The 27,998-nt window shown below is 34.9% G+C and overlaps 1 protein-coding gene across 1 annotated transcript; it reads left to right on the top strand.

Moving 5' to 3' along the window:
* The first annotated feature begins 289 nt into the window (after positions 1 to 289).
* On the top strand, positions 290 to 26,713 carry LOC115229221. The gene is made up of 9 exons (XM_029799612.2): positions 290 to 374; positions 7,267 to 7,457; positions 10,446 to 10,540; positions 11,293 to 11,324; positions 15,073 to 15,124; positions 20,984 to 21,015; positions 22,597 to 22,636; positions 25,248 to 25,279; positions 26,609 to 26,713. The coding sequence occupies exons 1-9, from the start codon at positions 310 to 312 to the stop codon at positions 26,610 to 26,612; spliced, it is 543 nt and encodes a 180-aa protein (XP_029655472.2). The 5' UTR covers positions 290 to 309; the 3' UTR covers positions 26,613 to 26,713.
* Positions 26,714 to 27,998: the final 1,285 nt, after the last annotated feature.

The raw sequence follows: 27,998 nt of genomic DNA, 5'->3' as shown, positions 1-27,998 counted from the left end.
TTAGTTCAGTCTCAGACCAGAAAAAACAGTTGACTCTATCTATTTTACTATTGTCATTGAAATTTGGTTCTGATAATGTCACTATAAATCATCCCTGAAATGTGTTACAGCTAAGCTCACATTAAATTCGTTTTATATAATGCCTTTATTTACAGAGAGACAACGTTATTGGATAGTATGTGTGTGTTTTAAAGGAATTTTCAAAATATTTGTTCATTCTTAGATAACTTCTTATTTGAAGATCTAATTTTAATGAATTCTTTAAATTTCTTCTTTTATTATCAGGGATCTGGTGGAGCAGCAGACGTTATGGCAAGTGTTTACCGAAAATTATTTGGATTTGTAAAGGAAGAGCATACAGACTTATCTATTCGGTTTGTTCTTTATTTTGATCGAATAATAATTTTGTCATTGTGCTGAAGTAAGAGTAAATTTTTTTTTTCACTTAGGTGACCTAATTAGCAGGTGACCTAGTTAGCTCAGAGGAAATCTTCTCGAAATTAAATTGTGGGAAAAATTTCAGAGGTTTTACCTGTTACTAATCAAATGTTGTGTGCAAAATAGAAGACTGTCGTGGTTCAGTCATGTGATGCATATTGGTGAGGACAATTGCATAAAGAAGGAACTTGTAGAAGATTGTTGTGGAAGAATCCTGAACACTCCCACTTGACTGAAAGTTGACAGTGTTGGTTGACCGTATTGATTACTATGTTAGGGCGATGTGTCAAGGATTAATATCGTACCCACGTTCAAGTGGCACGGGTTCCCTGTAAACATAATAATCCTGCAATAGGTTATTTTAGATAACCACATGTTAGATATTTATTTGGGTAATACTTTTTTACACCCCGACGTGTAAACGCATGTCATAACATTTTTGGCGACGAGATTATTTCGAAGCTCATGCTGGGCAGATTGTTGCTAGAACGCGGGAAGTTCACCAGCTGCTCTAATTCAAACAGAGCAACATGAACAATGACAGTTGTTGTTGATACAAAAACAGCAACAAAACTAGCAATTGTAGAAGCAGCAGCAGCAGCATCAACGGTTGTTGGGGTTTCAGAAGCAATAGCAAATCTTAGTACAGCTAATACAGAATAAAATAGAAAATACATTCAGTTCATTCACTCCTGACATGGTCGCAAACTCCATAGGAGAACTCGCATGTGACCTAAATGAGGGCAGTAACTTTCCTGCTTACGTTTGAAGGTATAAAGAAATTCTTAGTGAAGATGGCTTCGACTGACAAGATGAAAAATCTCGACTCTCATTGAGAAAGTTAGGGCTAGCCAAGATGAGAAATATTGCTATTACATATTATCAAAGAGACTGGGTGAAGTTTGTTTTGAAGAAACTGTGGATACTGTATCCAAAATTTTCAATGAAAAATTCTTTATTTGATATGCGCTGGTACTGCATAAATAATACAAAAAAGAGGACGATGATTTTATTACATATGCTGAAATTGTTATAAGGGAATGCGAGAGATTTAAAATCAATGAATTACCAAAATTCTTAATTTTCATGCACGGTTTAATGGCAAATGCAGAAATTTGTAACTGAATGCTGACTAAATTTGAGCAGAATCAGAAGCTAACACTACAAGGAATAGCTGGGGAATGCTGGAGAATAATAAACTTAAGACATGATAGGAAACAAATTGAAGTGATTAACTGCTCTTATATACAGTAATGAAAAGCAGAAAACTAATCCATATAAAAATCTAAAATGCTTCAAGTATGGTATGATAGGTCATACAAAATCACACTGGACTCCCCTCCACCAAAAAATAAACAAGAAAAGAGTTCAATAGAAAAATAATGTCACCACTTTTACGGCGACATGAAATACAAACGGGATGCAAAGGAAATTTATGGATGTAAAAATTAATAAGAAATGTAAAATAACAACTAGATACAGGTAATGACATTACTTTAATTATTGAAAACACATGGAAAAGAATCGGGAAATCTATGCTACAAAAATCCTCGATGATTGCACGTGGTATCTCAGGAATTAAATTAATTTCTAAAGACAAAATTAGCAGTAAGATTTTAAAGGCGAAATCTTATGTATAAAAAAATACAAGCAACTTTTCTGGGATTGACTGGATGGAACTGTTTGACTTATGGGATTTGTACATAAACAAGATTTGTAAAAATGTAATGGAGTCATACGCTAGTTCAAATACAGAGGTAGAAAGTTTTTGAAAAGAAGTGAATAAAGTAGCCCCCTGATGGTTTTTTGGACAAGTAAGATCAGTGCAATAAATTCAAAGCCAACTTTTAGGTAAAAGAAAATTCATTATTGGTTTTCAAACACACAAGTAATTTACCATTTGCAACAATGGAACAGATAAATAAAGAATTAGACAGACTGTAAAAAATTAGAGTAATTGGAAAGATTGATTACTCAGGCTGGGCGAGTTCAATAGTATATACGTTAGAAAAAAGTACAATAAAATACGTGCTTGTGCAATTTTCTCGACAGGAGTAAGAGAATATTTAAGACAGTATTAGTGCCCATTACCTATCCCAGAGGAAATCTTCTCGAAACTGAATTGTGGTAAATTTTTCTCGAAATTAGATCTTTCTGATGCAAATTCAAGTGGAAGATGAATGTTCTAAGCTACTAACAATTAATACCCATAAATGTCTGTAGAAATTTACTCGGCTTCTGTTTGGCATAAAAGTTGCTCTAGCCATCGAGTGATGGCTGTGATGCTAGCAGAGCGTGACTTCATAATGGCCTATGTGGATAATATATTAATTAAAAGTGAATCCCAAGATCAGCATGTCACGCATGTAAAATGTGTTTTTGAAAAAGTAAGAGATTATGTTTTCAAACTGAGCGAGGAGAAATGCGAATATTAAATATTTAGGACAACACATTGATAAAAATTGTGGTTGACCAGATCCACCGAAGGCAGATGCGATTTAAAATATACTTCACTCCATTAAGTATGTCTACCTTACAATCCTATTATATATACCTGATAATCTATTATGAAATTTATATACCAAATATGCACAAGGTAACAGCTTTACTAAATAATCTACTAAAAAAGATGTGGAAATGGTCTGAAAATTGTCAGAAGGTTTTCGTCGAAATTAAAAGATATTATCATCAGATTTGTCTTTAACACATTTCGATCCTGCAGTGGAGATTACAGTACCTTTAGATGTCAGTGGGTACAGTATCGGAGCAGTAATACTACATAAATATGAAGATGTTACCATCATGAAGACTGTGGCTCATGCCTCACGTTCACTGTTACAGCAGAAATAAATTACAGCCAAATCGAAAAAGAGGCTCTCGCGATTATGTTTACAGTGTAAATATTTCATAGATTTTTAGACCTTATAAATTTTTGACTACAGACATATCATCGTCTGTTATTATCTATATATGGGTCATAGAAAGGAATACCTACCCATACTGTGAACAGATTGCCATGCTGGGGTATCATATTACTAAATTGTGATTTTTAAGGCGGAGTTCATACAATCTAAATATTTAGGACACACCGATTGTCAATATTGATACCAAAAAATACTGAGCCGTTTGAAGACGCCGTGATTGCTGCGTTGGGAGCGAGAAAAGAAGTTTAAAAATATTCTATGTCATGTCACATGTGAATTATCAGTTACATTACAAGACAAAATTAAAATCGGAAAACAATGAATTTATTTAGAAAATGAAAGGAATTGTGAAGGCTGAAAAAATGAAATAAAAATATGTGTCTTGCAGAACGCAACACAAATTCGAACCTTTTCTCAATTTGTGACAATGTGTTAATGTACACACAAGGATTAGTAGCGCCAGCTACATTACAGAAAGGAATACTAAAGAAATTTCACATTGGCCACCCAGGGATTTTTGAGAATAAAATCATTCATCAGAACTTATGTGTATTGGCCAACGATGGGCCATGACATTGAAGAACTAGTGAGAACATGCAGAGGTTGTGCCCTAGCAGCAAAATCATCAACCACAAAATGGCAACAGATAACCCATTCTCTTGAATGCATGTTGATTAAGCAGGGCCACTTAATAAGTTCATATTACGTTTTTGTGGTAGACAGTTCTTCTGAGCGGCTTGAAATGCATAAATGTAAAAATCCGACATCCCCGCTTACAGTAAACTTTTTACACAAATCATTCACCGGATATGGTATTCTGGATACAAATGTATCTGATAATGGAACTCATTTTACTCCAGACAAGTTCAGAAAATCTTGTAAAATGTTCGTTATCTAACTTGTGACTACACTGACGTATCAACTAATGTCAAATGGACAATCGTTTTATCGATGCTTTTAAGAGTGTTTTAATAAGGCGAACAATCAAGTAACGGATGACCTAACACTTCAACAATTTCTATGAATGTACCGAGTAACACCTAATCCAAAAACCCCGTCTGGAATGTTACCTGCAGAATTAATGTTCCTTAGAAAGTTTAGATTCGTCTTTGACAAGTTGTTACCGAGTAACATAGCAAACATTAATATAATTCAAAATATCTCAAGATAGCTGATATAGTTTTCTTTAAAATATATAGAAAGGGTAAAGAAATGTGGCAGGGCAGTGTGATTACTAAAGAGATTGGAAAAGTGTTATCTTTGGTAAAAGGTAAAAATTTTGAATATAAAAGACAAACCTGCTTAGAAAACGATTTACGGAAGAAACGGCCACGAGAGATGAAATTCCCAAGGAAGTACTTTATGATATGTTTGAGGTACCAACACTTAAATAGATTGAAACCACATGTCCAAGTGCCAGAAAAAGGAAAAGAACCGAACCACTGTAATTAGACCCTAAACGTAAAAGATATTAAACTCCGCATGAGTTTAATTCTTAAAAAAGGAAGATATGGCAGAATCGTGAACACCCCCTCCCACGTGACTGAAAGTGGACTAATGGATTTCAATGAGTAAGAACTGTGAGAACTGTCAAGGCAGTTGACAGTGTTGGTCGACTGTATCGTTCCTACATTCGAGTAATTTGGAGCGCATTCCCTGTGAACATAATTCTGCGATAGGTTATTCTACACAACCACATTCCAAATATTTATTTGGGTAATGTTATTTTACAACCAACGTGTACATGCACGTCATAACAAAGAAGGAGACTCAGAAAGACAAGGGGTGATGCTTTGGGGGCCAGTCTCAAGTTGCTGATCCTTGGAGATGTCAAAGGACCAAGATATTTAGCACCTTGCTGTGCTTGAGAAAGCCTGCCCACCACAGCAGAACTAATAACCTACTCCTCTGGCACATGCTTGTTCGTGAAACGCTCTACCTCACCACAATTCCCACTGCCTCAGGAAACTTTTGCTTCACATTTCATGTCCTACGCTCATCACTTGTTTATCCCTGATATTATTCCTCTACTGTAATAGGCAATTATTATGTACCTCAACTTTCGTCATTTCTCCATTCCAGTACTTCCCAGAAACACTTCCTTTCCTCATTATCTTCCTCCAGCCATGCTCTCTCTCTCTCTCTCTCTCTCTCTCTCTCTCCCCTCCCTACTCAACACAAATAGAACCATTTCTATGTCTCATTATCTTACTTCAATCATTCCTTAACTCCTCTCTGCTAGAATCCATCCTTAGAACGTTTTCCTTTCCTTATTTTATTCCACTAACTTCCACAAATTTCACATTTCCTTCCTCATTTATAACCACTTCTTTCTTTAACTTTCATTACTTTCACTCTTCTCCACCTCCAAGAAGTACTTCCATTCCTAATTATTTTCCTCCAGCCATGATCCTCTTTCCTCTGCTAGACTCATACTTAGAACCACATTCGTTACACATTCTGTTCTTCTAGCTATGCTCTCTCTCTCTCTCTCTCTCTCTCTCTCTCTCTCTCTCTCTCTCTCTCTCTCCCTTCTGTTAAACTCCGTCTTTAGAACCTCTTCCATTCTTCATTCCCTTCCTCCATCCATGCTCTGTCCACCTCACCACAGTTAGACTCTTTCCTTAGAACCACTTTTATTTTTTCTCCATTTTCCTCCAGTGACACTCCCTGTTTCTGCTGCTAGACTCCATCTTAGAACCACATTCTTTCTTCATTATCTTCCTCCATCCATGCTATATCGTCCCACTTCTAGACTCCATCCTCAGAACCATTCCCATTGGTCTCTATCTTCATCCAGCAACATTCTCTTGCTCCTCTGCTAAATCCCATCCTCAGAACAACTTCCTTTTCTCGTTAATATCCTCCAGACATGCTGCCTCTCACCTCTCCTGGATTCCATTCTCAGCACTAATTCCATTTCACTCTGTCTTCCTCCAGTCATCCTCCCTCACCTCTCTGCTAGACTCCATTCTCATAACTTCTTTTTCTCATTATCTTTCTCCAGCTATGCTCAATTTTCCCTCTACTAGATTCTATGCTTAGAACCACTTCCTTTCCTCATTATTTTCTTCTACCCACACTCTCTCACTCCTTAGCTAAACTCCATCCGTAGAACTATTTTCTTTCCTCATTAACTCTCTCCAGGCATACTCTGTCTCCCTTCTGCTAGACTCTATCTTTAAAACAACTTATTTTCTTCATTATATTTCTCCAGCCATACTCTCGCTTCCCTCTGCTAGACTTCAAATTCATAACCACTTATATTTCTTTCTATATTCCTCTCTTCTTTGTCAGACTCTTGTCTTAGAACCACTTGTTTCTCCTCTCTATATTCTTCCTCTATATTTTTCCTCTCTATATACTTTCTCTCTCTGCTCTGCTAAACTCCATACATAGAACCACTTCCTTTTCTCATTATCTTGATTAAGCCAGGCTCTCCTCCCCTCTACTAGACTCCTTCATTAGAACCACATCCATTTGTCTCTATCTTACTCCAGCCATTCTCACTCTCACATCTGCTGAACTCCCCATTTCTTGTCAGGCCTACCCACACTATGACTTCTAGGTTATCTATTTACAAGATCCAAGAATTCATTAGCAATAATCTCTGAATTGTAGTTTATTCATGTCTTTTCTTCACCAATCTCAGATGTCCTGTAAAGATTATGGATGGTACCCTTCCTCCTTTAATTAAGCTCTGTTCCATCAAGGGTGAGGTCCCTCAGCAAACATCATTTGTTATCTATTTTACTATTAGTGTAGCCTGGATGACATTATTTATCATTAGGGCACCAAGGTAAGAAGTCTATCTTGTTTGTGACATCAGTGTAGATCTTATATTATTCTTTATATGCAACTTTCTTTCATCACTATAAAAAGTTGAAATAATTTGTCTTTCTAGAATAACGCTACTGAGAGATGAGATCAGAAAGGAAATTATCCGTAAATTTAAAAAGAATTTGAATAAAGATGAGATAAATGAGCTGTTTAAATGTGTGATTAAGTCCCTGGAACAACTACACTTGTTATCTGTTTACAATATACACTCAGGTGAAGACTTTGATGTGGTAATCAAGAAGGCTGTGTTCAAAGGTAATAAAAAATATCTAAAAAGTTTCTGGAATGTCAGTGTTTTACATGTTGTCATTAGCATTGTACTTTGTCTGTGGTAAAGACATTTAACTTAAAAATTCCCCTTCTCTACATTACTGTAAATAGATATTAAAAACAGTATGCTTGTATAATTGCTGAACCGATGAATATTTCCCAGATTTGAGGTACCAAATTTGATCTTATCCATAGAAATAATTACTTGAAAATTGTTCTCGTCTAGAACATGATATATAAACTAAAGATAAGAAGGGGTCTAGAGCACGGACAACAGAAGCTTATAGAAAGATAAACATTACTGCTCTTTAACATCAAACTTACTGATTTCATAAAAATATTGCACTTTTCTACCTCAAATTGGTTCTCATAATGTGTAATATTATTCAATAAAACTATTTTGCATCATCCTCATCATCATTGTTTAACATCTGCTTTCCATGCTGGCATGGGTTGAACAGTTTGACAGAGGACTGGTGGGCCAGGAGGCTGCACCAGGCTCCAATCTGATCTGGTAAGGTTTCTACAGCTTGATGCCCTTAACACCAACAGCTCTGAGAGTGTAGTGGGTGTTTTTTACATGTCACCGGCACAGGGGCCAGTCAAGCAGCATTGGCATCAACCATTTTCGAATGGTGCTTTTCACGTGCCACTGGCATGGTAGCCAGTCAGATAGCACTGGCATCAACCACACTTGTATGATGCTTTTTACGTATCTCCAACACTGGAGCCAGTCCTACAACACTGGCATCAATCACACTCTAATGGTGCTTTTTACATGCCACTGGCATGGAAGCCAGTCAGGCAGTACTGGGATTAACCATGTCAACAAGTGTTTATTAGAGGCAATCTATTAAATAAATTTTATTTTCCCTTTAGTATAGTGATGACTTTTATCAATTGCCTTTATTTATATTCCGAACATTAAAACAGTAATCCTATCTTACATTATCTATATTATAAACAAGTTTTATTGTCATTGTTCAGTCAGTATGACACTTATATAGATTGTTATGAAATATTTTTGATATTTGGCAATGAATATTATGAATATTATGTTCTTCAAGAACATGATAATTACTTTTTACCTGAAATAAGAAAAAAACTCAGCAGCATTAATAATAACCCAAATGAAATATTTGGAGTTAAACTAGCATCAGTTACCCTTCCTTATTTAATATTGAAGATTAACCTGCAGTCTTTTAATTACTGTTATTCATTATTTTACTTTTATATGTCCCACAAAGTGACCATTATTAATGTTTGGGAATCTGAACACAACATCATCTTCCATCCCAATCTGGGTGGCACTATCCATAAGTGATTTACACCTTGCTCTTTTTTCTCTTCTCCTCTCCAAATAATAATAAACTATAATTTAGATATTCTTATTGATTGCTAATTACTTTGACTTTTTCTTTGATAACCATTAATTTCACACATTTATTATTACACTCAGTCATAAGAAGACTTAACTCCTGCCTGTGAATTGTGTACATACATTTATTATGCTGCATAAATAGTTATTTTAATTTCATGCAGTGAATATATATTTAACCCAGTAGTTATTTGAAATATCAGTGAATGTGTTTTTTACTGTTTCCTATATGTTGGAGAGGACAGATTTTGTCTCAGTATGCAGCACAGCAAGTACACATAATTGACAAGCCACCACAAGACTGTATGCATCTGGCATTCTCTTGAGTTACTGCCAGGAGGAATTTTGGTCTCTTTCCTATATGTGTTTTAAATAAAGCATATCTATGGAGATTTTCTCTCAGCTAAAAACAGCAGCATCATGACTATAAACTGTGTATGTATATTCAATATTATACATAAGTAGATAATATCAGGTTGTAACAAAGTTCTGTCTGTTTTTTAAGTTTCAGTAAAAGAATTTATAAAAACTATCGTATTTATTTAATCAATAATATAGTTACTACTCTCATCTGTGACCACTTTCCATCTGTTTTTTAATGCCACGTTCATAAAATCCTTAGTTTTAGAAGGGAAAAAGGAAATTACAGCTTCTACTTTTCAATTAAGTCTTAATCCACTGAAATGATTTTGTAAACTTTTAAAGAGATGATAATCTGTTGGTGCGAGATCAGAAGAATAAAGTGAGTGATGCATAATTTCCCAGGTCTATTTTTCTCAAACTTCTTTGGCCATTTTTGCAGTGTTAGGATTATTATGATGAAGGATGATTTCATTTTTGTTTATTAATGATGGGTGTTTTTGATGCATGGCTGCTTTCAAACATGCTAGCTTTTGGCAGTATAGATTGGTTGTTATTGTTTGGTTATCCTGTAGCAGCTTGGAATGAATTATTCCATGCATATCCTACCATAATTTCAGAAGAATCTTCCTTAGATGCCAACCACTTCTGGACTGCTGAGTTGGATCTTCACCAAATATGAGCTACTGATGTTTTCACTAAACATTATGGCAAATTATCTATTTCTCATCTCAGTTAAGTCTCTATCCAAAAAAGGTATTTGTGCATCAAAATGATGCACAACAATCAACATGTCATTTGCAATTGTCTGCAGAGAGCTCATGCAAAAACCCATTTTACAACTTTTGACACTTTATATAAACTCAGAACACTATCTGGCAGAAATACTAAGGGTTTCACCTAGCACACTAACAATTCTGCCAGCTCACTGTTTTGTGAAATAATATGAACAATAAAAAAAATTGGCTATAGGTGTAAGGTCCGACATTTTGGGGAGGGGGCCAGTTGATTAGATCGACCCCAGTACACAACTGGTACCTAAATTCATCGACTCCGAAAGGCAAAGTCGACCTAGGTGGAATTTGAACTCAGAACATAAAGATAGATTGTCGCCTTGGTCTGAAGGAATATTATAAGATGTCATATTAGCCATATTGATGATATTAAATATTTTGATTTAGTTAAAGGACATTTTAATATAAAATGAATTATTTTTTGGGAAATCTATGTTACAGCAAAGAATAAATTGAAATATTTGCCGTTTTTGTTGAAGTGGACAAAAATTTATAGACACCTGAATAACCTACTTTCAGACGGGATTCTCTATCAAGTAAGATAATATATATATTATTATTTATGTTGTGAACCATTAGTAAATATCTGTGTGTGTGTGTGTGGTGTGTGGGTGTGTGTGTGTGTGTGTGTGTGTGTGTGTGTGTGCGTGCGTGTCTGTATACACACACACACACACACACACACACAAACCAATATATATATATATAGTTCAAATTCATAGAAAAACAAAAGATGAAGACAGGTGTAGGAACAAGCAAGTGCATTAGTTTGACGCTCAGGAAAATTGGAAAAGTCTTTTATGTTTCGAGCCTACGCTCCTCGACAAAAAGGAATAAGAAGAAATCAACAGAGAGAGAATGAAACAGAAAGCATTTAGAGTTTAGCAACCTTTTAATAGTTCTCTCCTTGCACTCTTTCTTCCTTTCCTTTTAGTCATTTTTAAAGGTATATGTATGGTATTGTATACAATTCTTAGTTTGATACGGCTTACAAATTTTAAACAAATGTTTCAATTGGTTGAATAGAAATTCTCTCATCATCATGTGATACTGTTTCTAACCAGAAGAATTTATCCATCCAAATCCCATGTCAAAATCAATTTACCATGCTAAAACTACAAAGAAAAAAAATGGAACCATGTGTATCTGAGATATTATGGATTAGATTATCTCCACCACATAACTGTTGCTATTTATATTCAGTAATCTCTTCTTCGTATAATGTGTTGTCAGAAGATGGATCTCAATCATTCTTTCTCACATTTAATACCATTTCTTTTATTTCCAGGATCTCCATTTGGAAGTCTTTGCAACACAGAGGTAATGCAAGAAATATGTCCCTAAATATGATAATATATAAGTATATATATAGCAGGGTTTCAGTTATGGTATATAGAAAGATAAAATCTTTAATCAGTTGAGATTATCCCAGCAATTAGTAAACAAAAATATTTTTCGTGGACGTTGATAACCCCAAACCAACAAGTGAGACAACTACCAATATCAGTTTATTATTGATTTCTATATAAGTCTTTTCTCATTAAATGTTTGAAATATACTAAATGGCTGCTCTTCCAAATCTTACCCGATTAGATCACAAGTATTATTTAAGAATAACAGAAAGGCAGACATCAACTGAAGGCTCAAAAAACCAAATGTTGACAGGATTTAAATATAGCAGTCCGTTATTTTTCTACATTTATTTCTCTTAAGGATTAATAATTTTAATAAGCAGACAGTTTTATTGGGGAAAAAAATTGAGATTTTGTGATATTGATTTCTTTTACTATTATAAAATGAACAGATTTGTGCAAAGTAAGGAGCAGTTGAAACTGGTTTGTGAACTCAGTGGGAAATCCATAGAATCTGTAAATGATGATCCTAATTATATTCATAAACAGTGAGAGTGAGAAAGGGAGCAAGAGAAAGAGGGTGTCAGAGGGATGGAAAGAGAGGGAGGAAGAGAGAGATAGAGAAAGAGAGGATAAAATAAATTTATAGATAGATAGATAGATAGATAGATTGACAGACAGACAGACTGACAAAATATAAAGATGTGGGTGGGGAGAATGTATTCACTAATTTGTGGATTCAACTGTTGTAACAAGAGACTTGACCAAAGTTTGTGTGTTGAAACTGAAATGACCACATCATGGAGGATGAATGATAACCACCACAACATACGTATATAATTATGTAATATTAAATATGAGGAAGGCGACAAGTTGGCAGAAACGTTAGCACGCCGGGCAAAATGCTTAGTGGTATTTCGTCTGTCTTTACATTCTGAGTTCAAATTTTGCCGAGGTCGGCTTTGCCTTTCATTCTTTCAGGGTCGATAAATTAAGTACCAGTTACATACTGGGTTTTATCTCATCGATTGGCCCCCTCCCTCCAAATTTAGGACTTTGTGTCTAGAGTAGAAAAGAATATTAAATATGAAAAAATCTCAAAAAATTACACAAAACCATGATTTTTGCCAGTTTGGGATGAAGATCAAAATGACCAGTTTTATTGTTACTTAACAATTCTACAGATTCCTGTTTCTTCTTCTCAAGAAGCTGAGAGCAAGCAGCAATTAAAGAATGAGACTGATTTCATGAGAAATCCTGGTCTTAATGCTCCTCAGCAAAAATAATTTTAAAAAAATATAAATATAAAACAAAGCAATGAATTAAGCCATGTGGAAAAGGAAAAGACAACAAAGATTGAGGCAAAAGATATAGTCTTTTCAGAGAGAAAAAAGGGAAAATTAAGGGAAGGAGAAGGGGATTGTCTTTGTCATATTTCAGATGGTCAACATGGTAATGGATACAAGAAGTGGTAGTTAGTATGTGATTTCTAATAGCAGAGAGTCTGTTGATGTCTATGTGGAACTCAAGTGAAAATGAGATTAGAAAAGGGTAAGAAGAAACAGGTGTGTGTCAGAATACAATAGTTATGTGTGAGTGGGTAAGTGTAAGATTCATCAGTGGGTGCTGTAGTTACAAACTTGAAGACAGGTGGCCCAGGGCAGGCTTCATGCTCCACTGACCGAAGCAGCAGTGAAATTTGGCAGATGTGTAAATGTCTGAGCAGCTCCAAGAGAGTGCAGGTCACCTCCATGGCATAAAGGAACAGCTGGCAAAGGTACCATAAACATTGCTTACTTCATCTTATTCTGGTCTGTATACCACTGAAGGCAGCGATTCAAGCAATGCAGTCGAAACACCAAGATGCAAACATCATTGACATCCCTCACTATTCGCTCATGGAATGTTTGAGCACTTATGGACAGCACCAAAACAGCAGACCTGAGAGTTGGTAGCTCTTGTTGTTAGGAAATTCGGCAGGTACAACATACACATTGCAGCTCCATGTGAGGCCAGACCTGCAAACAAAGGTCAGCTGACTGAGAGCAAATTGGTTAACCCTCTTCTAGTTTGGCCTCAGTTGTGATGAACAATGTGAAGGAGGAATGGATTTTACCCCCAGATCTAGTCTTATCAGCAAGATAACCAACATCCCCAAAAGACTGATGCCTCTGCAGCTTCACATCAGAAGAAAGCACCATCACAGTACTTACAACCCCACCATGACTGGCTCTGAGGATTTTAATGATAAGATTTAGGAAGACTTGGAAGCTTACATAGTAATTGTGTCTAAGAAGGTCAAGCACGTCTTTTTCAGCAACTTCAGTGCCAGAGTTGCTACATGGATCGAGATATTGGGAGAAGTGGAGTTGGCAATATCCGCAGCAGCTCTCATCTGCAGCAAACCTTGGCATCTAATTGGATATGACATAGTCAGGAGGTGAGGCAGGTGGTTACAAAGGCCATATGTGGTACGGAATGCTGGTCAGATCACAGATTCATCATTGCAATCAGGACATGCACATCCAGCCTACATCCAGTACATCCAAGTGAAGCAGGCAAACAAGTGACTAAGTGTCAGCAAATTGAAATGACACAATGCGAAACTGAATGTCAGCTGGGACCACGTGGACAGTAAGTTGAGCCAATTCAATAGTGGAAATGAATGGACAGGAGTAGACTGGGTGGCATTCGGAGACGTTATACAGTCCTGGATCACTCATCTAGGTCAGAACTTGCATAAATACTAAAACTGCTCGACAACAAAGATGAGGTAATTCGGAAGCTACTTAATGAGAAGCATGAAGCGTACAGAGTCACTAAGCAAGACAACACATTGGCCTCAAAGAAAGCAGCTTAAAACACTACAAAAAGCAATGTGCACATAAACCTCAGAGAGACAAACGATTCCTGGCTCTGCAACAAGGCAGATGAGCTGACTTGGACGAACAGCAGCAACAACAACAATAATAATTCTCCACTTTCTTTATACCGTCTACCCAACTATACCATCAACCATTTACATTATCTTCCCACTTTCTATGTCTGTTACCATTATGGCCTGAAAAATTTCATTGTATTTTCCTTAATTTCTCTCATCTGATGAAAAATATCAGCTGATATTTGAAGCATTGATGACTATGTGTTATGAAAAAATAAATATAAGTAATAATAGCCATATAGATTCTGTGGATCTTGGTGAATTGCAAGGTAACAATGAAGCTGGTCAGTCTGATTCTTATCCTAAAAGTCTGATCTCTCATCGGACATAATTTCACAGAAACACTAAATATATATGGATATGGTTTGATATATCTATTTAATAACTAATGTTGTTTTGGGACTGTTGCTATATTGTGACTGATGTTATATTGGAAGTGTTGTAAATATATATTTATCTGTGAATAGATCTATTTTTTAAGGTATGATTCCTCTCATTTGTTACTTGTCTCTGTTACAAATAGTTTCTCCATCTTTCTGCCATTATTACACCTGTCACTCTTCTCTGACCCAATCATTCTCTCTGGGTATAACTTTTCACCTGCCACACAATTCCTTTAATTTTACTTCCTTTCCCATTTTCTTGAGTCCATTTTATGCAAAAACACAATTTTTCTTCTATTCCTTACTTTCAGTTAAAAGACAGACTGAAATATTAAACTTTAGGCTCATCATGATAAATTTGCTTTACTAATCTGCAATTTTCACATTTACAGATTATCCAGTGACTTAGATCATGATGACAATTCTTTCATGGCAAGACAAATGGTAAGTCTTCTTTAATTTTTAAAGGTTATTTTCTTTTTGTACTGTTTTCATAAATTGTGATTAATGGGTTGTTGAGAATTTCATCAATGGGTTGTATAAAATGGATGCTGTATATCCTGTTTATGAATATTTTGATATATTTTCTCACATTGGTACAACCTGTTATTATTTTTCATGCTGGTAGACCAAGCTATTGTCCTTCATACTTGTGTAGCCATTTACTATTCTTCCAATCGGTATGACTGTCTACGCCATCTCTCATTGTAGATCCAGCACAATAGGCTTCTATTTTCTCTAATATTATTAATGTCAGTGTTCATTAGCAAGCAGGGCAAAGTGCTTAGCAGTATTCCGTCTGCCGCTACCTTCTGAGTTCAAATTCTGCTGAGGTCAACTTTGCCTTTCATCCTTTCAGAGTCAATAAATTAAGTACCAGTTGGGTACTGGAGTCGATTTGATCAACTAGCCCCCTCCCCACGAAATCTCGACCTTTTGAATATAGTAGAAGAGATTATTAATGACAGTGTATAAGATTTCATTTTACTATGGCTGGATACTGTTTAATATTAGAAGAACCAGCTACTATATATCATACTGGTAGACCAGGCTAAAATTTTTTCATATTTGATGAGTAAGCTGCTAGTTTTCATATGACCAGAAGTAGAAAACTTTTAATATTGGTACAACCTAACTACTACTTTTCATATTCAGAGAGCCATAGAGCCATTTCTTAATTTCTCTGGACAGCTAATCAAAGCTGTGAAATATTAACATCTCTTGATTTAGTTTCATTACATTCCTTATGAAACCATAAATTAATAGAGCATATATAGGTGTACCTTAGTAAGGTGTAGCAAGAAAATCTTCAATTAACATGCATTCTAGAGAGATATTTGTGTATATATAATATAGAAGAGGAAAACCATTGTAACATCACCTACAGGAATTAAACACATGTCTGCTAACCACTACAGGAAGGCAGCATTACAACTTCAATTGTCCAAATAAGGAACCTTTGCTTGGATTAGACAAACCAGAAAAAACTTGGATTACACAGGCACAGGAGTGGCTGTGTGGTAAGTAGCTTGCTAACCAACAACATGGTTTCGGGTTCAGTCCCACTGCGTGGCACCTTGGGCAAGTGTCTTCTGCTATAGCCCCGGGCCAACCAATGCCTTGTGAGTGGATTTGGTAGACGGAAACTGAAAGAAGCCTGTCGTATATATGTATATATATATATGTATGTGTATGTGTGTTTGTGTGTCTGTGTTTGTCCCCCTAGCATTGCTTGACAACCGATGCTGGTGTGTTTACGTCACTTAGCGGTTCGGCAAAAGGGACCGATAGAATAAGTGCTGGGCTTACAAGGAATAAGTCCTGGGTTCGATTTGCTCGACTAAAGGTGGTGCTCCAGCATGGCCACAGTCAAATGACTGAAACAAGTAAAAGAGTAAACTAGAAGTTTGTCAATGAATAACATATTTCATTCAATACAAAGGTGTGGTGTTATCCATCTTATAAACAAGAAGACAGAGAAAAAGTTTTATGGCAATCCATGGGAATTGAACACTGTCTATTCTGTAAATTGTATAGCCATGCCAGCCACAGCAAAGTGACATGACAACACTAACTATCCAATTTGGGATCTTAAAATTAATACAATGGAATAGAGTACATGTGGCCTGCCATTAGAAAATCAGTCCTCAGAGGATCAAGATATGCTTATATCTCATCTAAAATTGAAATATACACATATACGTACATACACACATACATACACATATATATCTCTCTCTCTATATATATATATACATGCATATATATACATATATCTATATACGAATATACATACACACACACACACACATATATATATAAAACTCAAAATATGTGTGTGTGTGTGTGTGTGTATGCTTTTTATGCGTTTCCACATTTTTCATCCAATTTTGATGATTTTTTTTTTTTATTAAATAGCAAATTTACCCAGGCAGGTCACGGCTACATTACCGATGCCTACAGATACACCCTTCTAGGATAAAATTCGATAAAACTGAAGTGACCCCACCACACACACACCTTTTGCAAAAAATGGTTAAAGTTACACATGAAAAGTTTTTACAGGAACGTCCCATTTTTATAATTTTGGTGTCAACAGGACCGTTATGTTGTGACATTTCAAACAAATATTCTGGCACTACTTTGGGGCCTCTGATTCCCAAGAAAATTGCGAAAAACTTTGAAAAAAATTGATTTTTCGCAATTTTGCAAAATTACACGGTAGAAAACTTTTTACTGGAAAGTCCAATTTCTTTGGTTTTACAGCCAAAAAACCACATGTAATAGCAGTTCTATCAAGTGTCTGTTCTATGTCCAAAGGCATCCCTGTGCGACAAAAAACCACATCAAACTGAAAAAATCGATTTATTTTCAAGTTTTGAATCTTGAGAGCAGCCAGGGTGTCAACTTCTCCAGCTGGCACAAGAACCCATGGATACCGTGCTCACTGCCTTCTTCAGACTATGCACAATGACCCCTTTGCCAAGACACTCCTGTATCCTCAGGTTCCATCATATTACATTTGGAAAAAGAAAACACACATTTGGGAATCAAGAAAACAAGGACAACCCGTCGAGGGACAGCCAAACTTAAGATCGTGTACCCCACCCTTGGAAGAGTTTACACAGTTCACCCTAACCAACAAGAATTATTTTACTTTTGCCTACTGCTGCATGAGGTCATGGGACTGACATCTTTTGACAACCTGAAAAACTTCAAAGGTGAAGTTTTTACTACATACTGCGAGCCTGCTGTAAAGCAGACTGCTAGAAGACGACGCTCAGTCTGACACAACAATGGTGGAAGCTGTTACAATACGCTCAGCGAGGAGTCTTCAAAAACTCTTTGCAGTGCTATTGCAAACATGCGAACTCAGTGATCCTGTCACCTTATGGGAGAAATACAAGGAAGACCTTTCAGAGGACTACCACCACCAAGAACAACTTCTGTTGCCACTTAAACATCAGTTTCAATGATGAATTCTTCAACAGAGCACTCGACATTGAGGGCAGCCTACTTACTTCCAGCAGTTACGATCTTTCATTTTATAGTCTACCAAAAGTCAGCAGAACGAGCTCACACATACTACCAATATGCATTATTCAGGAAACAGCCTCCGACATCGATGCTTTTCAATAATACATCGACGGAACTGAGCCGAGGTTGCTTCAGGACCAGCAGCACACATACAGCGCTGTCTACACTTCCATTCGTGAATGCAAAGGTGGTATTTTCTTTTTAGATGTCCCAGGAGGAACTGGTAAAACATTCGTGACTAAACTTCTCCTTGCAAAAGTACGCCAACAAAAGGAGATCTCTTTAGCTGTAGCTTCTTCTGGAATTGCCATGACTCTACTGTGCCCGGGAGTAGGCTGCTCATTCGATCTTCAAACTCCCATTTAATGCTTCTGTGTCTGACTCAGCCACCTGCAATAATACAAAAGACTCCGGCAAGGCAGAAGTGCTACAAAGGTGCCAGGTCATTGTTTGGGATGAATGCACCATGGCACATAAAGGATCCCATGAAGCACTGGACAGGACCCTGAAAGACATCAGGGGCTGCATTAACTCCATAGGAGGCATTTCTCTCCTGTCTAGTGATTTCAGACAAACCCTATCCATAATTCCAAAAGGCACCTGAGCCGACGCTGTAATGGCTTCATTATTTTATCTTTCCTGTGACAGGACGTGACAATTTTGACTTGTACAACAAGCGCGTGCATTACAACCACATGTGCCTGACATAGTGATCTCATGAAGATTAAAAGCGCATGACCTTGCAGGTTAGAATTTTCTTCGGGGTGAATAGCTCATCCCACTCAAAAAGCCCCTGAATAAAGGTTGCTTAAGGGTATTGAATGAAACACCCATGTTTCCAGAGGTGAATTATTTAAACCCCAAAGAATTCCTCTCAACACATGGTTATGATGCACACTAATCACACTACTTCAGGTTGTGATTAAAGATGCACATATTGTCAGCCACTAAGGTGGTTAAGGCCAAACAACTGACAAGCAAATCTATAGTATTGGGCAGAATATTGTCATCACCATCACTATTATTGTTGTTATTATTTATATTAATACTCCAGGAAACATATACGGTTTAAGGATTATCTATTTGGAATAAACCAATTATAACAGAATTTATATGCTAATCGCTGAAATTAACCAATTTTTCAAAACCCGTAAGGAAAACAGTAAACATTTGGAGAAATACCTTATAACATACCTACACACACACACACACACACATACACGCGCGCGTATCATGTGGAAGTTATTTTCAATCGAATTTTACAACTGTATAAAATTCTTCAAATGCTTCGATTGTGTGTGTGTACATACATTTACTTGATAGCTGGCATTTATCAATGTTTTCTCCTACTGTGTTGATGTGCTGTTTTGTATCATTAATAAAATTGCCTGCATTTTTGATGACATGGGTATGCTAGTGTATGATACTTTTCATAACCCCTTTAGTGTAATCCTCCACCACATCTTAGAAATTTGTTGATTATTATTTTCTGTGTTATTATGCTACATAAGGAATATTATAAAGCCAATGCAATAGTGGCAGAAATGCAGAGAGAGAGAGAGAGAGAGAGGAGTCAGCATGACTCTCTATTAGACATTAAGTGAATGCTTAATCAGTCATGTGGCTTTTCTTTTCACATGTTCCAGGATGTCACTTTGTGTAGCAACAGTACCATCTCAAGTATATGAGAACTACATATTTGATGGTTTCATCTGAGCTTTATAGAGGATCTGTAGAGTTGATGGGGATGAAATACTGTTTGGTTATGAAGAAGAAGAAGACCAGTTTATTCAGTAATATTTTTTTTCTATGCAAGATATATTTTTGTTTGTTACAAGAAGTCTTCGGGTATGTTAAGGCCAAGTCGCTTTAGTAACCATCAGTCTTGGAATATTTTCTTGATAGGTTTAGAGAATGTCTCTTTGTGCTTTTCATTGGAATATGACTAAATTATTCATGTTATCTGTGTAGGGATCTAAATTTTATGTAAATTAAGGTGAAATGTATATCTCTATATATCTCTAGTATCTCATCCAGATCTGCCAATGTATGAAAGGAATCAGATACAGAGCAAAGTTACCAAACAAGGGCTTTGACTGCTCAATATTTGTTTCAGCTATATTCTGTCAGGAATATGTTGTATGGAATCATGATTGTGTTCTGGGAATTATTCAGATGCCTTATGGAATGATTTGTTCCAGTTGCAATTATTATCAATCTGAGAGAGAGGTTGTTTGGAATTTTGATTTTAAAATGTTAATCAGGGCTGTAGGTGCAATTTTCTTTCAAGGTACGTCAAATAAAAGATCGTCCAATACATGAAAATTAAATGACTATTCAGTAACATGACCTTTTAATTGTTCTCTATTTACACTCTTTCGTCTCTTCTTTTTAGTCATTTTTAAAGCTAGTTGTGGGGTATTGTATACATTTCTAAGTCTCATATGACTTTGAATTTTACACAATGTTTAAATTGATTAAATAATAATTCTCATATCATCATTTGACACTGTTTTTAGTTAAAAGATTTCTTCCATTCAAATCCTATGTCAAAACCAGTGTACCATGCTAAAACTATAAATAAGAAAAAAAGAAATCATGTGTATCTGTGATAATATGGATTGCATAATCTCCATCAGATAATGGTCACTACTCTCACCTGTTGTACTATTTATATTCAGTAAGGTCTTCTGTGTATAATCTGTTGTAACAAGTTGGAATTCTGTCATTCCTTCTAACGTTCAATATCATTTCTTTTAATTTCAGGAAGATGAAATGGACGGCTCAGGTGAAGAGAGGTAATGCAAGAAACATATGCCTAAATCTGTTAATATATAAGTACATATATATATAGCAGGGTTCCAATTATGGTGTATAGGGGATCAGCTGAGATTATCCCAGTAATTAGAGATATCTGATCAGTTGAGATTAATTCAGTTATTAGCAAACAAAAACCTCTCCTGGAAATGTTGATAATTTTAAAGCAAGGAGCAAGGGAGATTGTTGATTTCCTTGGAAATTATTATCTCATGATATGATGGATATGTATACTAAATTGCTATACTTCCAAATCTTACTCAATTAGAATATTGGTATTATTGATGAATAGCAGAAGGATGGAAATCAACAGAAGGCACTAAAGAATATTTGTTTGGCATTTAATATAATAATCCATCATTTCTCTAGGTTCATATCTCTTAAGGCAGCTATTTCATTAATAATACTGATCAACAAAATTCAAATTTTTTGCTGACCTATGCACTAAAGAAAGGACCAAACAAAGGGTCCTCAAGTTGCCAGATCCATCTTTTCCAGACTGGCTGCTTCTTAGCATCTTTCTGGCCTGGAGTCTAAAGTCACTAATGACTAGACTATGCTGGGGCTACATTTTTCACCAGGGTGGGTCTTTGCATTTAAGAGCAGTCATGCATCACGCAGTCTGGTGAGAATGAAATCTATCTGCCTAACAGAGTCACCTAAGTAATAGGTTATCAGGTGGCTGGCTGGCTTCCTGAAGTTGGTGTTGGAGATCAAAAAGTTATTTGCATCACAGAACTCCAGTCGCCTTGCTCCCTCTTCGCTTCAGGGACCAATTCCATGGCCCCCATGAACACGATGGTAGATGCTGGGCTGCCGTCCAACATGCCCATTGAAATCCCCAGTCATGAATATGAGATCATTGTCACTCATCTTGGAGGTAGCCTGCAGAAGAATATCATAAAAGTGGTCCTTCTGTTCATTTGGTAGGCCCACTTGTTGGGTGCAGACAGATATAATTGTAGCTATACTATTCTGCAAGACTAGCCTGAGCATAAGTACTCTATCACATACTCTAACTACTTCTGTGATCTTATCTAACCATTTCTCAGTTAGGAGTATGCCCACACCACCAACTCCATCACTATTACCTTCCCATGTGTGTATGTGTGTGTTTGTGTGTGTGTGTAAGTAAATCTAATTTTAAGGTGTGTGTGTGTGTGTGTGTGAATAAATCTATTTTTAAAGTATGGTTCCTCTTATTTGTTACTTGCCTCTGTCACAAATAGTTTCTCCATCTTTTCTCCCACTCTTACAATTTTCAGTATATTCCTACTTATCTTTCTTTGAGAAATTGCTTTTTTCAAACTACTGCCTTAATTTCTTACTTTCCTTTACTCCTTGTTCACCTCTCACCTTCCTTCTCTGATCCAATCACTCTCACTGGCTATAACTTTTCAGCTGCCATGCAATTCCTTAAATTTTAGTTTCACTTCCATTTTCTTAATTCCATTTCATTCTTTCTTTCAGTTAAAAGATAAAGACTGAAATATTAGACTCTAGCCTCATAATGCCAGATTCACTTTACTAATCTGGAATTTTCACATTTACATATTTTGCAGTGACTTAGAAGTTGATGAATATTTCGAGCAACTGAAAAGAGTAAGTCTTTTTTTAACTTTTAAATTTTGATTTACTTTTGTTGGTTTCATAAATTGTGATAAATGAATTGTTGATAATTTTATCACTGGATTGTGTAAAATGAACTTTGCATATCCTCTTTGTGAATATTTTCATATATTTCCTCACATTGGTACAAAATGCTTCTATTAGGTCATAAAGTATGAAATTTGTAGAAACGAAAAAAGTTTGCTCATGTTTTATAAATACAAGGAATTGTTTTATTCATCAAGGTATGCACCTATATTGTCAATACACTTTTGCCATTTTAGTGGTAGCTTGTCAAGCCTGGAACTGTAAAGGCCTAGCAATCTAGAAATTAATTAGTACTGCTTATAGACCAGGGACAAATAAATAAGACCTGTGCATAGAAGAATTTTATCAAGAAGTATAATGTAATAAATTTTAGACACGGACAAAAATTAAGATGTTTACATAAGAAGGGAAATTAATTTTACACAATATAAATAAGTGCTAAATAATCAATCATAATATAATCAATCGAACGATATATTTTGAAATAACTGACTCCAAGAAACAAATGAGGAATTATCCAATCAATTCTTGGAATTCAAAATAAAGTTCACATCTGAATTAACGTTTAACACCACTTTATTTAATGTAATACTAAAATTAACATAAAACTTTCACCAGTTCGATCAGAAAGGATATCACAATGAAGACCTTCAAGAAACTGTACCAGTATTACAGTAAAGTTACAATTACAATGGTTACTAACCAATGTAATGGAAACTTGTGTAGGTCAATATTCAGTTGCATTTAAATCAAAATGAAAATTAAAATTCATGAAATGCTACTTCATACTCCTTTATAATAATAATAATAATAATAATAATAATAATAATAATAATTATCATTATTATTATTATTATTATTATTATTATTATTATTATTATTAATATATAAAGGATTGAGGTAACTCCTTTAGATATAGAAGCAGAAACAAAAGAGTGCTATTGTCATCATGTGAAGGATATTTTGACATCTTGTGACTTGATGACAATGACATTCTTCTTCTATTTTTTTCTATATCTGGAGGAGGTACCTCAATCCTTTATATATTCACCAAAATGAAGTAGATTGACAAAATTTATTTTTGAACCTGTTGAAGACACAAGAGATGTCAAACTATCGTTCACTTGATAACAATGGCACTCTTCTTTTATTTTTGCTCTTATTATTATCATTATTATTTTAATTATTAATTTATATTAAATCTCCAGGAAACCTATATGCTTAAGGGTTATCTATTTGGAATAAACCAATGGAATATATCTCTAAATTCTTATCTAATAAGAATCATAACAGAATTTATATACTAATTATCGAATTTAATCAGGTTTTCAAAAATTATGAGGAAAACATGTAAACGTTTGGAGAAATACCTTATAACATACCTCTTTATATATATATACACTTATATGTTTTCTCCCCCTGCACTCATGTGCCATTTTGTGTCATTAATAAAGTTGCCTGCATTTTTGAGGACATAGGTAAGCTAGTGTATAATACTTTTCATAACTCCTGTACCACATCGTAGAAATTCGGGGATTATTATTTTCTGTGTTATTCTGCTTCATAATGAGCATTATAAAGCTGCACCAATAATGGCAGAAATACATTTCTGTTTGTTACGAGAGGTCTTCATGGATGGTGAAGCTTTAATGTTGCTTTAGTAACCATCAGTCTAGGAATATTTTCTTGATAGGTTTAGAGAATGTCTCTTTGTGCTTTTCATTATAATATGACTAAATTATTCATCTTATCTGTGTAGGGATCTAGATTTTATGTAAATTAAGGTGAAATGTATATCTCTATATATCTCTAGTATCTCATCCAGATCTGCCAATGCATGAAAGGAATCAGATACATAGCAAAGTTACCAAACAAGGACTTTGACTGCTCAATATTTGTTTCAGCTATATTCTGCCAGGAATATATTATATAGAATCATGATTGTGTTCATCTGGGAATTATTCAGATGCCTTATGGAATGATTTGTTCCAGTTGCAATTATTATCAATCTGAGAGAGAGGTTGTTTGGAATTTTGATTTTAAAATGTTAATCAGGGCTGTAGGTGCAATTTTCTTTCAAGGTACGTCAAATAAAAGATCGTCCAATACATGAAAATTAAATGACTATTCAGTAACATGACCTTTTAATTGTTCTCTATTTACACTCTTTCGTCTCTTCTTTTTAGTCATTTTTAAAGCTAGTTGTGGGGTATTGTATACATTTCTAAGTCTCATATGACTTTGAATTTTACACAATGTTTAAATTGATTAAATAATAATTCTCATATCATCATTTGACACTGTTTTTAGTTAAAAGATTTCTTCCATTCAAATCCTATGTCAAAACCAGTGTACCATGCTAAAACTATAAATAAGAAAAAAAGAAATCATGTGTATCTGTGATAATATGGATTGCATAATCTCCATCAGAAAATTGTCACTACTCTCACCTGTTGTACTATTTATATTCAGTAAGGTCTTCTGTGTATAATCTGTTGTAACAAGTTGGAATTCTGTCATTCCTTCTAACGTTCAATATCATTTCTTTTAATTTCAGGAAGATGAAATGGACAGCTCAGATGAAGAGAGGTAATGCAAGAAACATATGCCTAAATCTGTTAATATATAAGTACATATATATATATAGCAGGGTTCCAATTATGGTGTATAGGGGATCAGCTGAGATTATCCCAGCAATTAGAGATATCTGATCAGTTGAGATTAATTCAGTTATTAGCAAACAAAAACCTCTCCTGGAAATGTTGATAATTTTAAAGCAATGAGCAAGGGACATTGTTGATTTCCTTGTAAATTATTATCTCATAATATGATGGATATGTATACTAAATTGCTATACTTCCAAATCTTACTCAATTAGACTATTGGTATTATTGATGAATAGTAGAAGGATGGAAATCAACAGAAGGCATTAAAGAAAATTTGTTTGGCATTTAATATAATAATCCATCATTTCTCTAGGTTCATATCTCTTAAGGCAGCTATTTCATTTATAATACTGATCAACAAAATTCAAATTTTTTGCTGACCTATGCACTAAAGAAAGTGAAGTTTAACTCTGACCAAACAAAGGGTTCTCAAGCTGCCAGATCCTTCTTTTCCAGACTGGCTGCTTCTTAGCATCTTTCTGGCCTGGAGTCTAAAGTCACTAATGACTAGTCTATGCTGGGGCTACATTTTTCACCAGGGTGGGTCTTTGCATTTAAGAGCAGTCATGCATCATGCAGTCTGGTGAGAATGAAATCTATCTGCCTAACAGAGTCACCTAAGTAATAGGTTATCAGGTGGCTTGCTGGCTTCCTGAAGTTGGTGTTGGAGATCAAAAATAAAAGTGGTCATTCTGTTCATTTGGTTGGCCCACTTGTTGGGTGCAGACAGATATAATTGTAGCTATACTATTCTGCAAGACTAGCCTGAGCATAAGTACTCTATCACATACACTAACTACTTCTATGATCTTACCCACCCATTTCTCGGTTAGGAGTATGCCCACATCACCAACTCCATCACTATTACCTTCCCATGTGTGTATGTGTGTGTGTTTGTGTGTGTGTGTGTGTAAATAAATCTAATTTTAAGGTGTGTGTGTGTGTGTGTGTGAATAAATCTATTTTTAAAGTATGGTTCCTCTTATTTGTTACTTACCTCTGTCACAAATAGTTTCTCCATCTTTTCTCCCACTCTTACAATTTTCAGTATATTCCTACTTATCTTTCTTTGAGAAATTGCTTTTTTCAAACTACTGCCTTAATTTCTTACTTTCCTTTACTCCTTGTTCACCTCTCACCTTCCTTCTCTGATCCAATCACTCTCACTGGTTATAACTTTTCAGCTGCCATACATTTCCTTAAATTTTAGTTTCACTTCCTTTTCTTGATTCCATTTCATTCTTTCTTTCAGTTAAAAGATAAAGACTGAAATATTAGACTCTAGCCTCATAATGACAGATTCATTTTACTAATCTGGAATTTTCACATTTACATATTTTGCAGTGACTTACTTGATAAAATATTCAAGAAACTAAAAAGAGTAAGTCTTTTTTTAACTTTTAAATTTTGATTTATTTTTGTTGGTTTCATAAATTGTGATAAATGAATTGTTGATAATTTCATCACTGGATTGTGTAAAATGAACTTTGCATATCCTCTTTGTGAATATTTTCATATATTTCCTCACATTGGTACAAAATGCTTCTATTAGGTCATAAAGTATGAAATTTGTAGAAACGAAAAAAGTTTGCTCATGTTTTATAAATACAAGGAATTGTTTTATTCATCAAGCTATGCATCTATATTGTCAATACACTTTTGCCATTTTAGTGGTAGCTTGTCAAGCCTGGAACTGTAAAGGCCTAGCAATCTAGAGAAATAATTAGTACTGCTTATAGACCAGGGACAAATAAATAAGACCTGTGCATAGAAGAATTTTATCAAAAAGTATAATGTAATAAATTTTAGACACGAACAAAAATTAAGATGTTTACATAAGAAGGGAAATTAATTTTACACAATATAAATAAGTGCTAAATAATCAATCATAATATAATCAATCGAATGATATATTTTGAAATAACTGACTCCAAGAAACAAACGAGAAATTATCCAATCAATTCTTGGAATTCAAAATAAAGTTCACATCTGAATTAACGTTTAACACCACTTTATTTAATGTAATACTAAAATTAACATGAAACTTTCACCAGTTCGATCGGAAAGGATATCACAATGAAGACCTTCAAGAAACTGTACCAGTATTACAGTAAAGTTACAATTACAATGGTTACTAATCAATGTAATGGAAACTTGTGTAGGTCAATATTCAGTTGCATTTAAATCAAAATGAAAATTAAAATTCATGAAATGCTACTTCATACTCCTTTACAATAATAATAATAATAATTATTATTATTATTATTATTCGTATTAATATTATTATTATTAATATATAAAGAATTTAGGTAACTCCTTTAGATATAGAAGCAAAAACAAAAGAGTGCTATTGTCATCATGTGAAGGATATTTTGACATCTTGTGATTTGATGACAATGACACTCTTCTTTTATTTTGTTTCTATATCTGGAGGAGGTACCTCAATCCTTTATATATTCGCCAAAATGAAGTAGATTGACAAAATTAATTTTTGAACCGGTTGAAGACACACGAGATGTCAAACTATCGTTCACTTGATAACAATGGCACTCTTCTTTTATTTTTGATTTATTATTGTCATTATTATTTTAATTATTAATTTATATTAAAACTCCAGGAAACCTACATGTTTAAGGGTTATC

This window comes from Octopus sinensis, unplaced genomic scaffold (genome assembly GCF_006345805.1).
Source record: "Octopus sinensis unplaced genomic scaffold, ASM634580v1 Contig12143_ERROPOS52264, whole genome shotgun sequence".
In the NCBI taxonomy this organism is placed as follows: Eukaryota; Metazoa; Mollusca; class Cephalopoda; order Octopoda; family Octopodidae; genus Octopus; species Octopus sinensis.
The sequence above is the reverse complement of the archived record's forward strand: the minus strand, read 5'-3'. Positions and strand labels throughout refer to the sequence as shown.

Coding starts and splice junctions, on each gene's coding strand:
- LOC115229221 (XM_029799612.2), top strand. CDS start 310: ATGGCAAGTGTTTACCGAAAATTATTTGGATTTGTAAAGGAAGAGCAT. Junction 10,541..11,292: donor CAGACGGGATTCTCTATCAA/GTAAGATAATAT, acceptor TTTTATTTCCAG/GATCTCCATTTGGAAGTCTT. Junction 22,637..25,247: donor ATTTCGAGCAACTGAAAAGA/GTAAGTCTTTTT, acceptor TTTTAATTTCAG/GAAGATGAAATGGACAGCTC.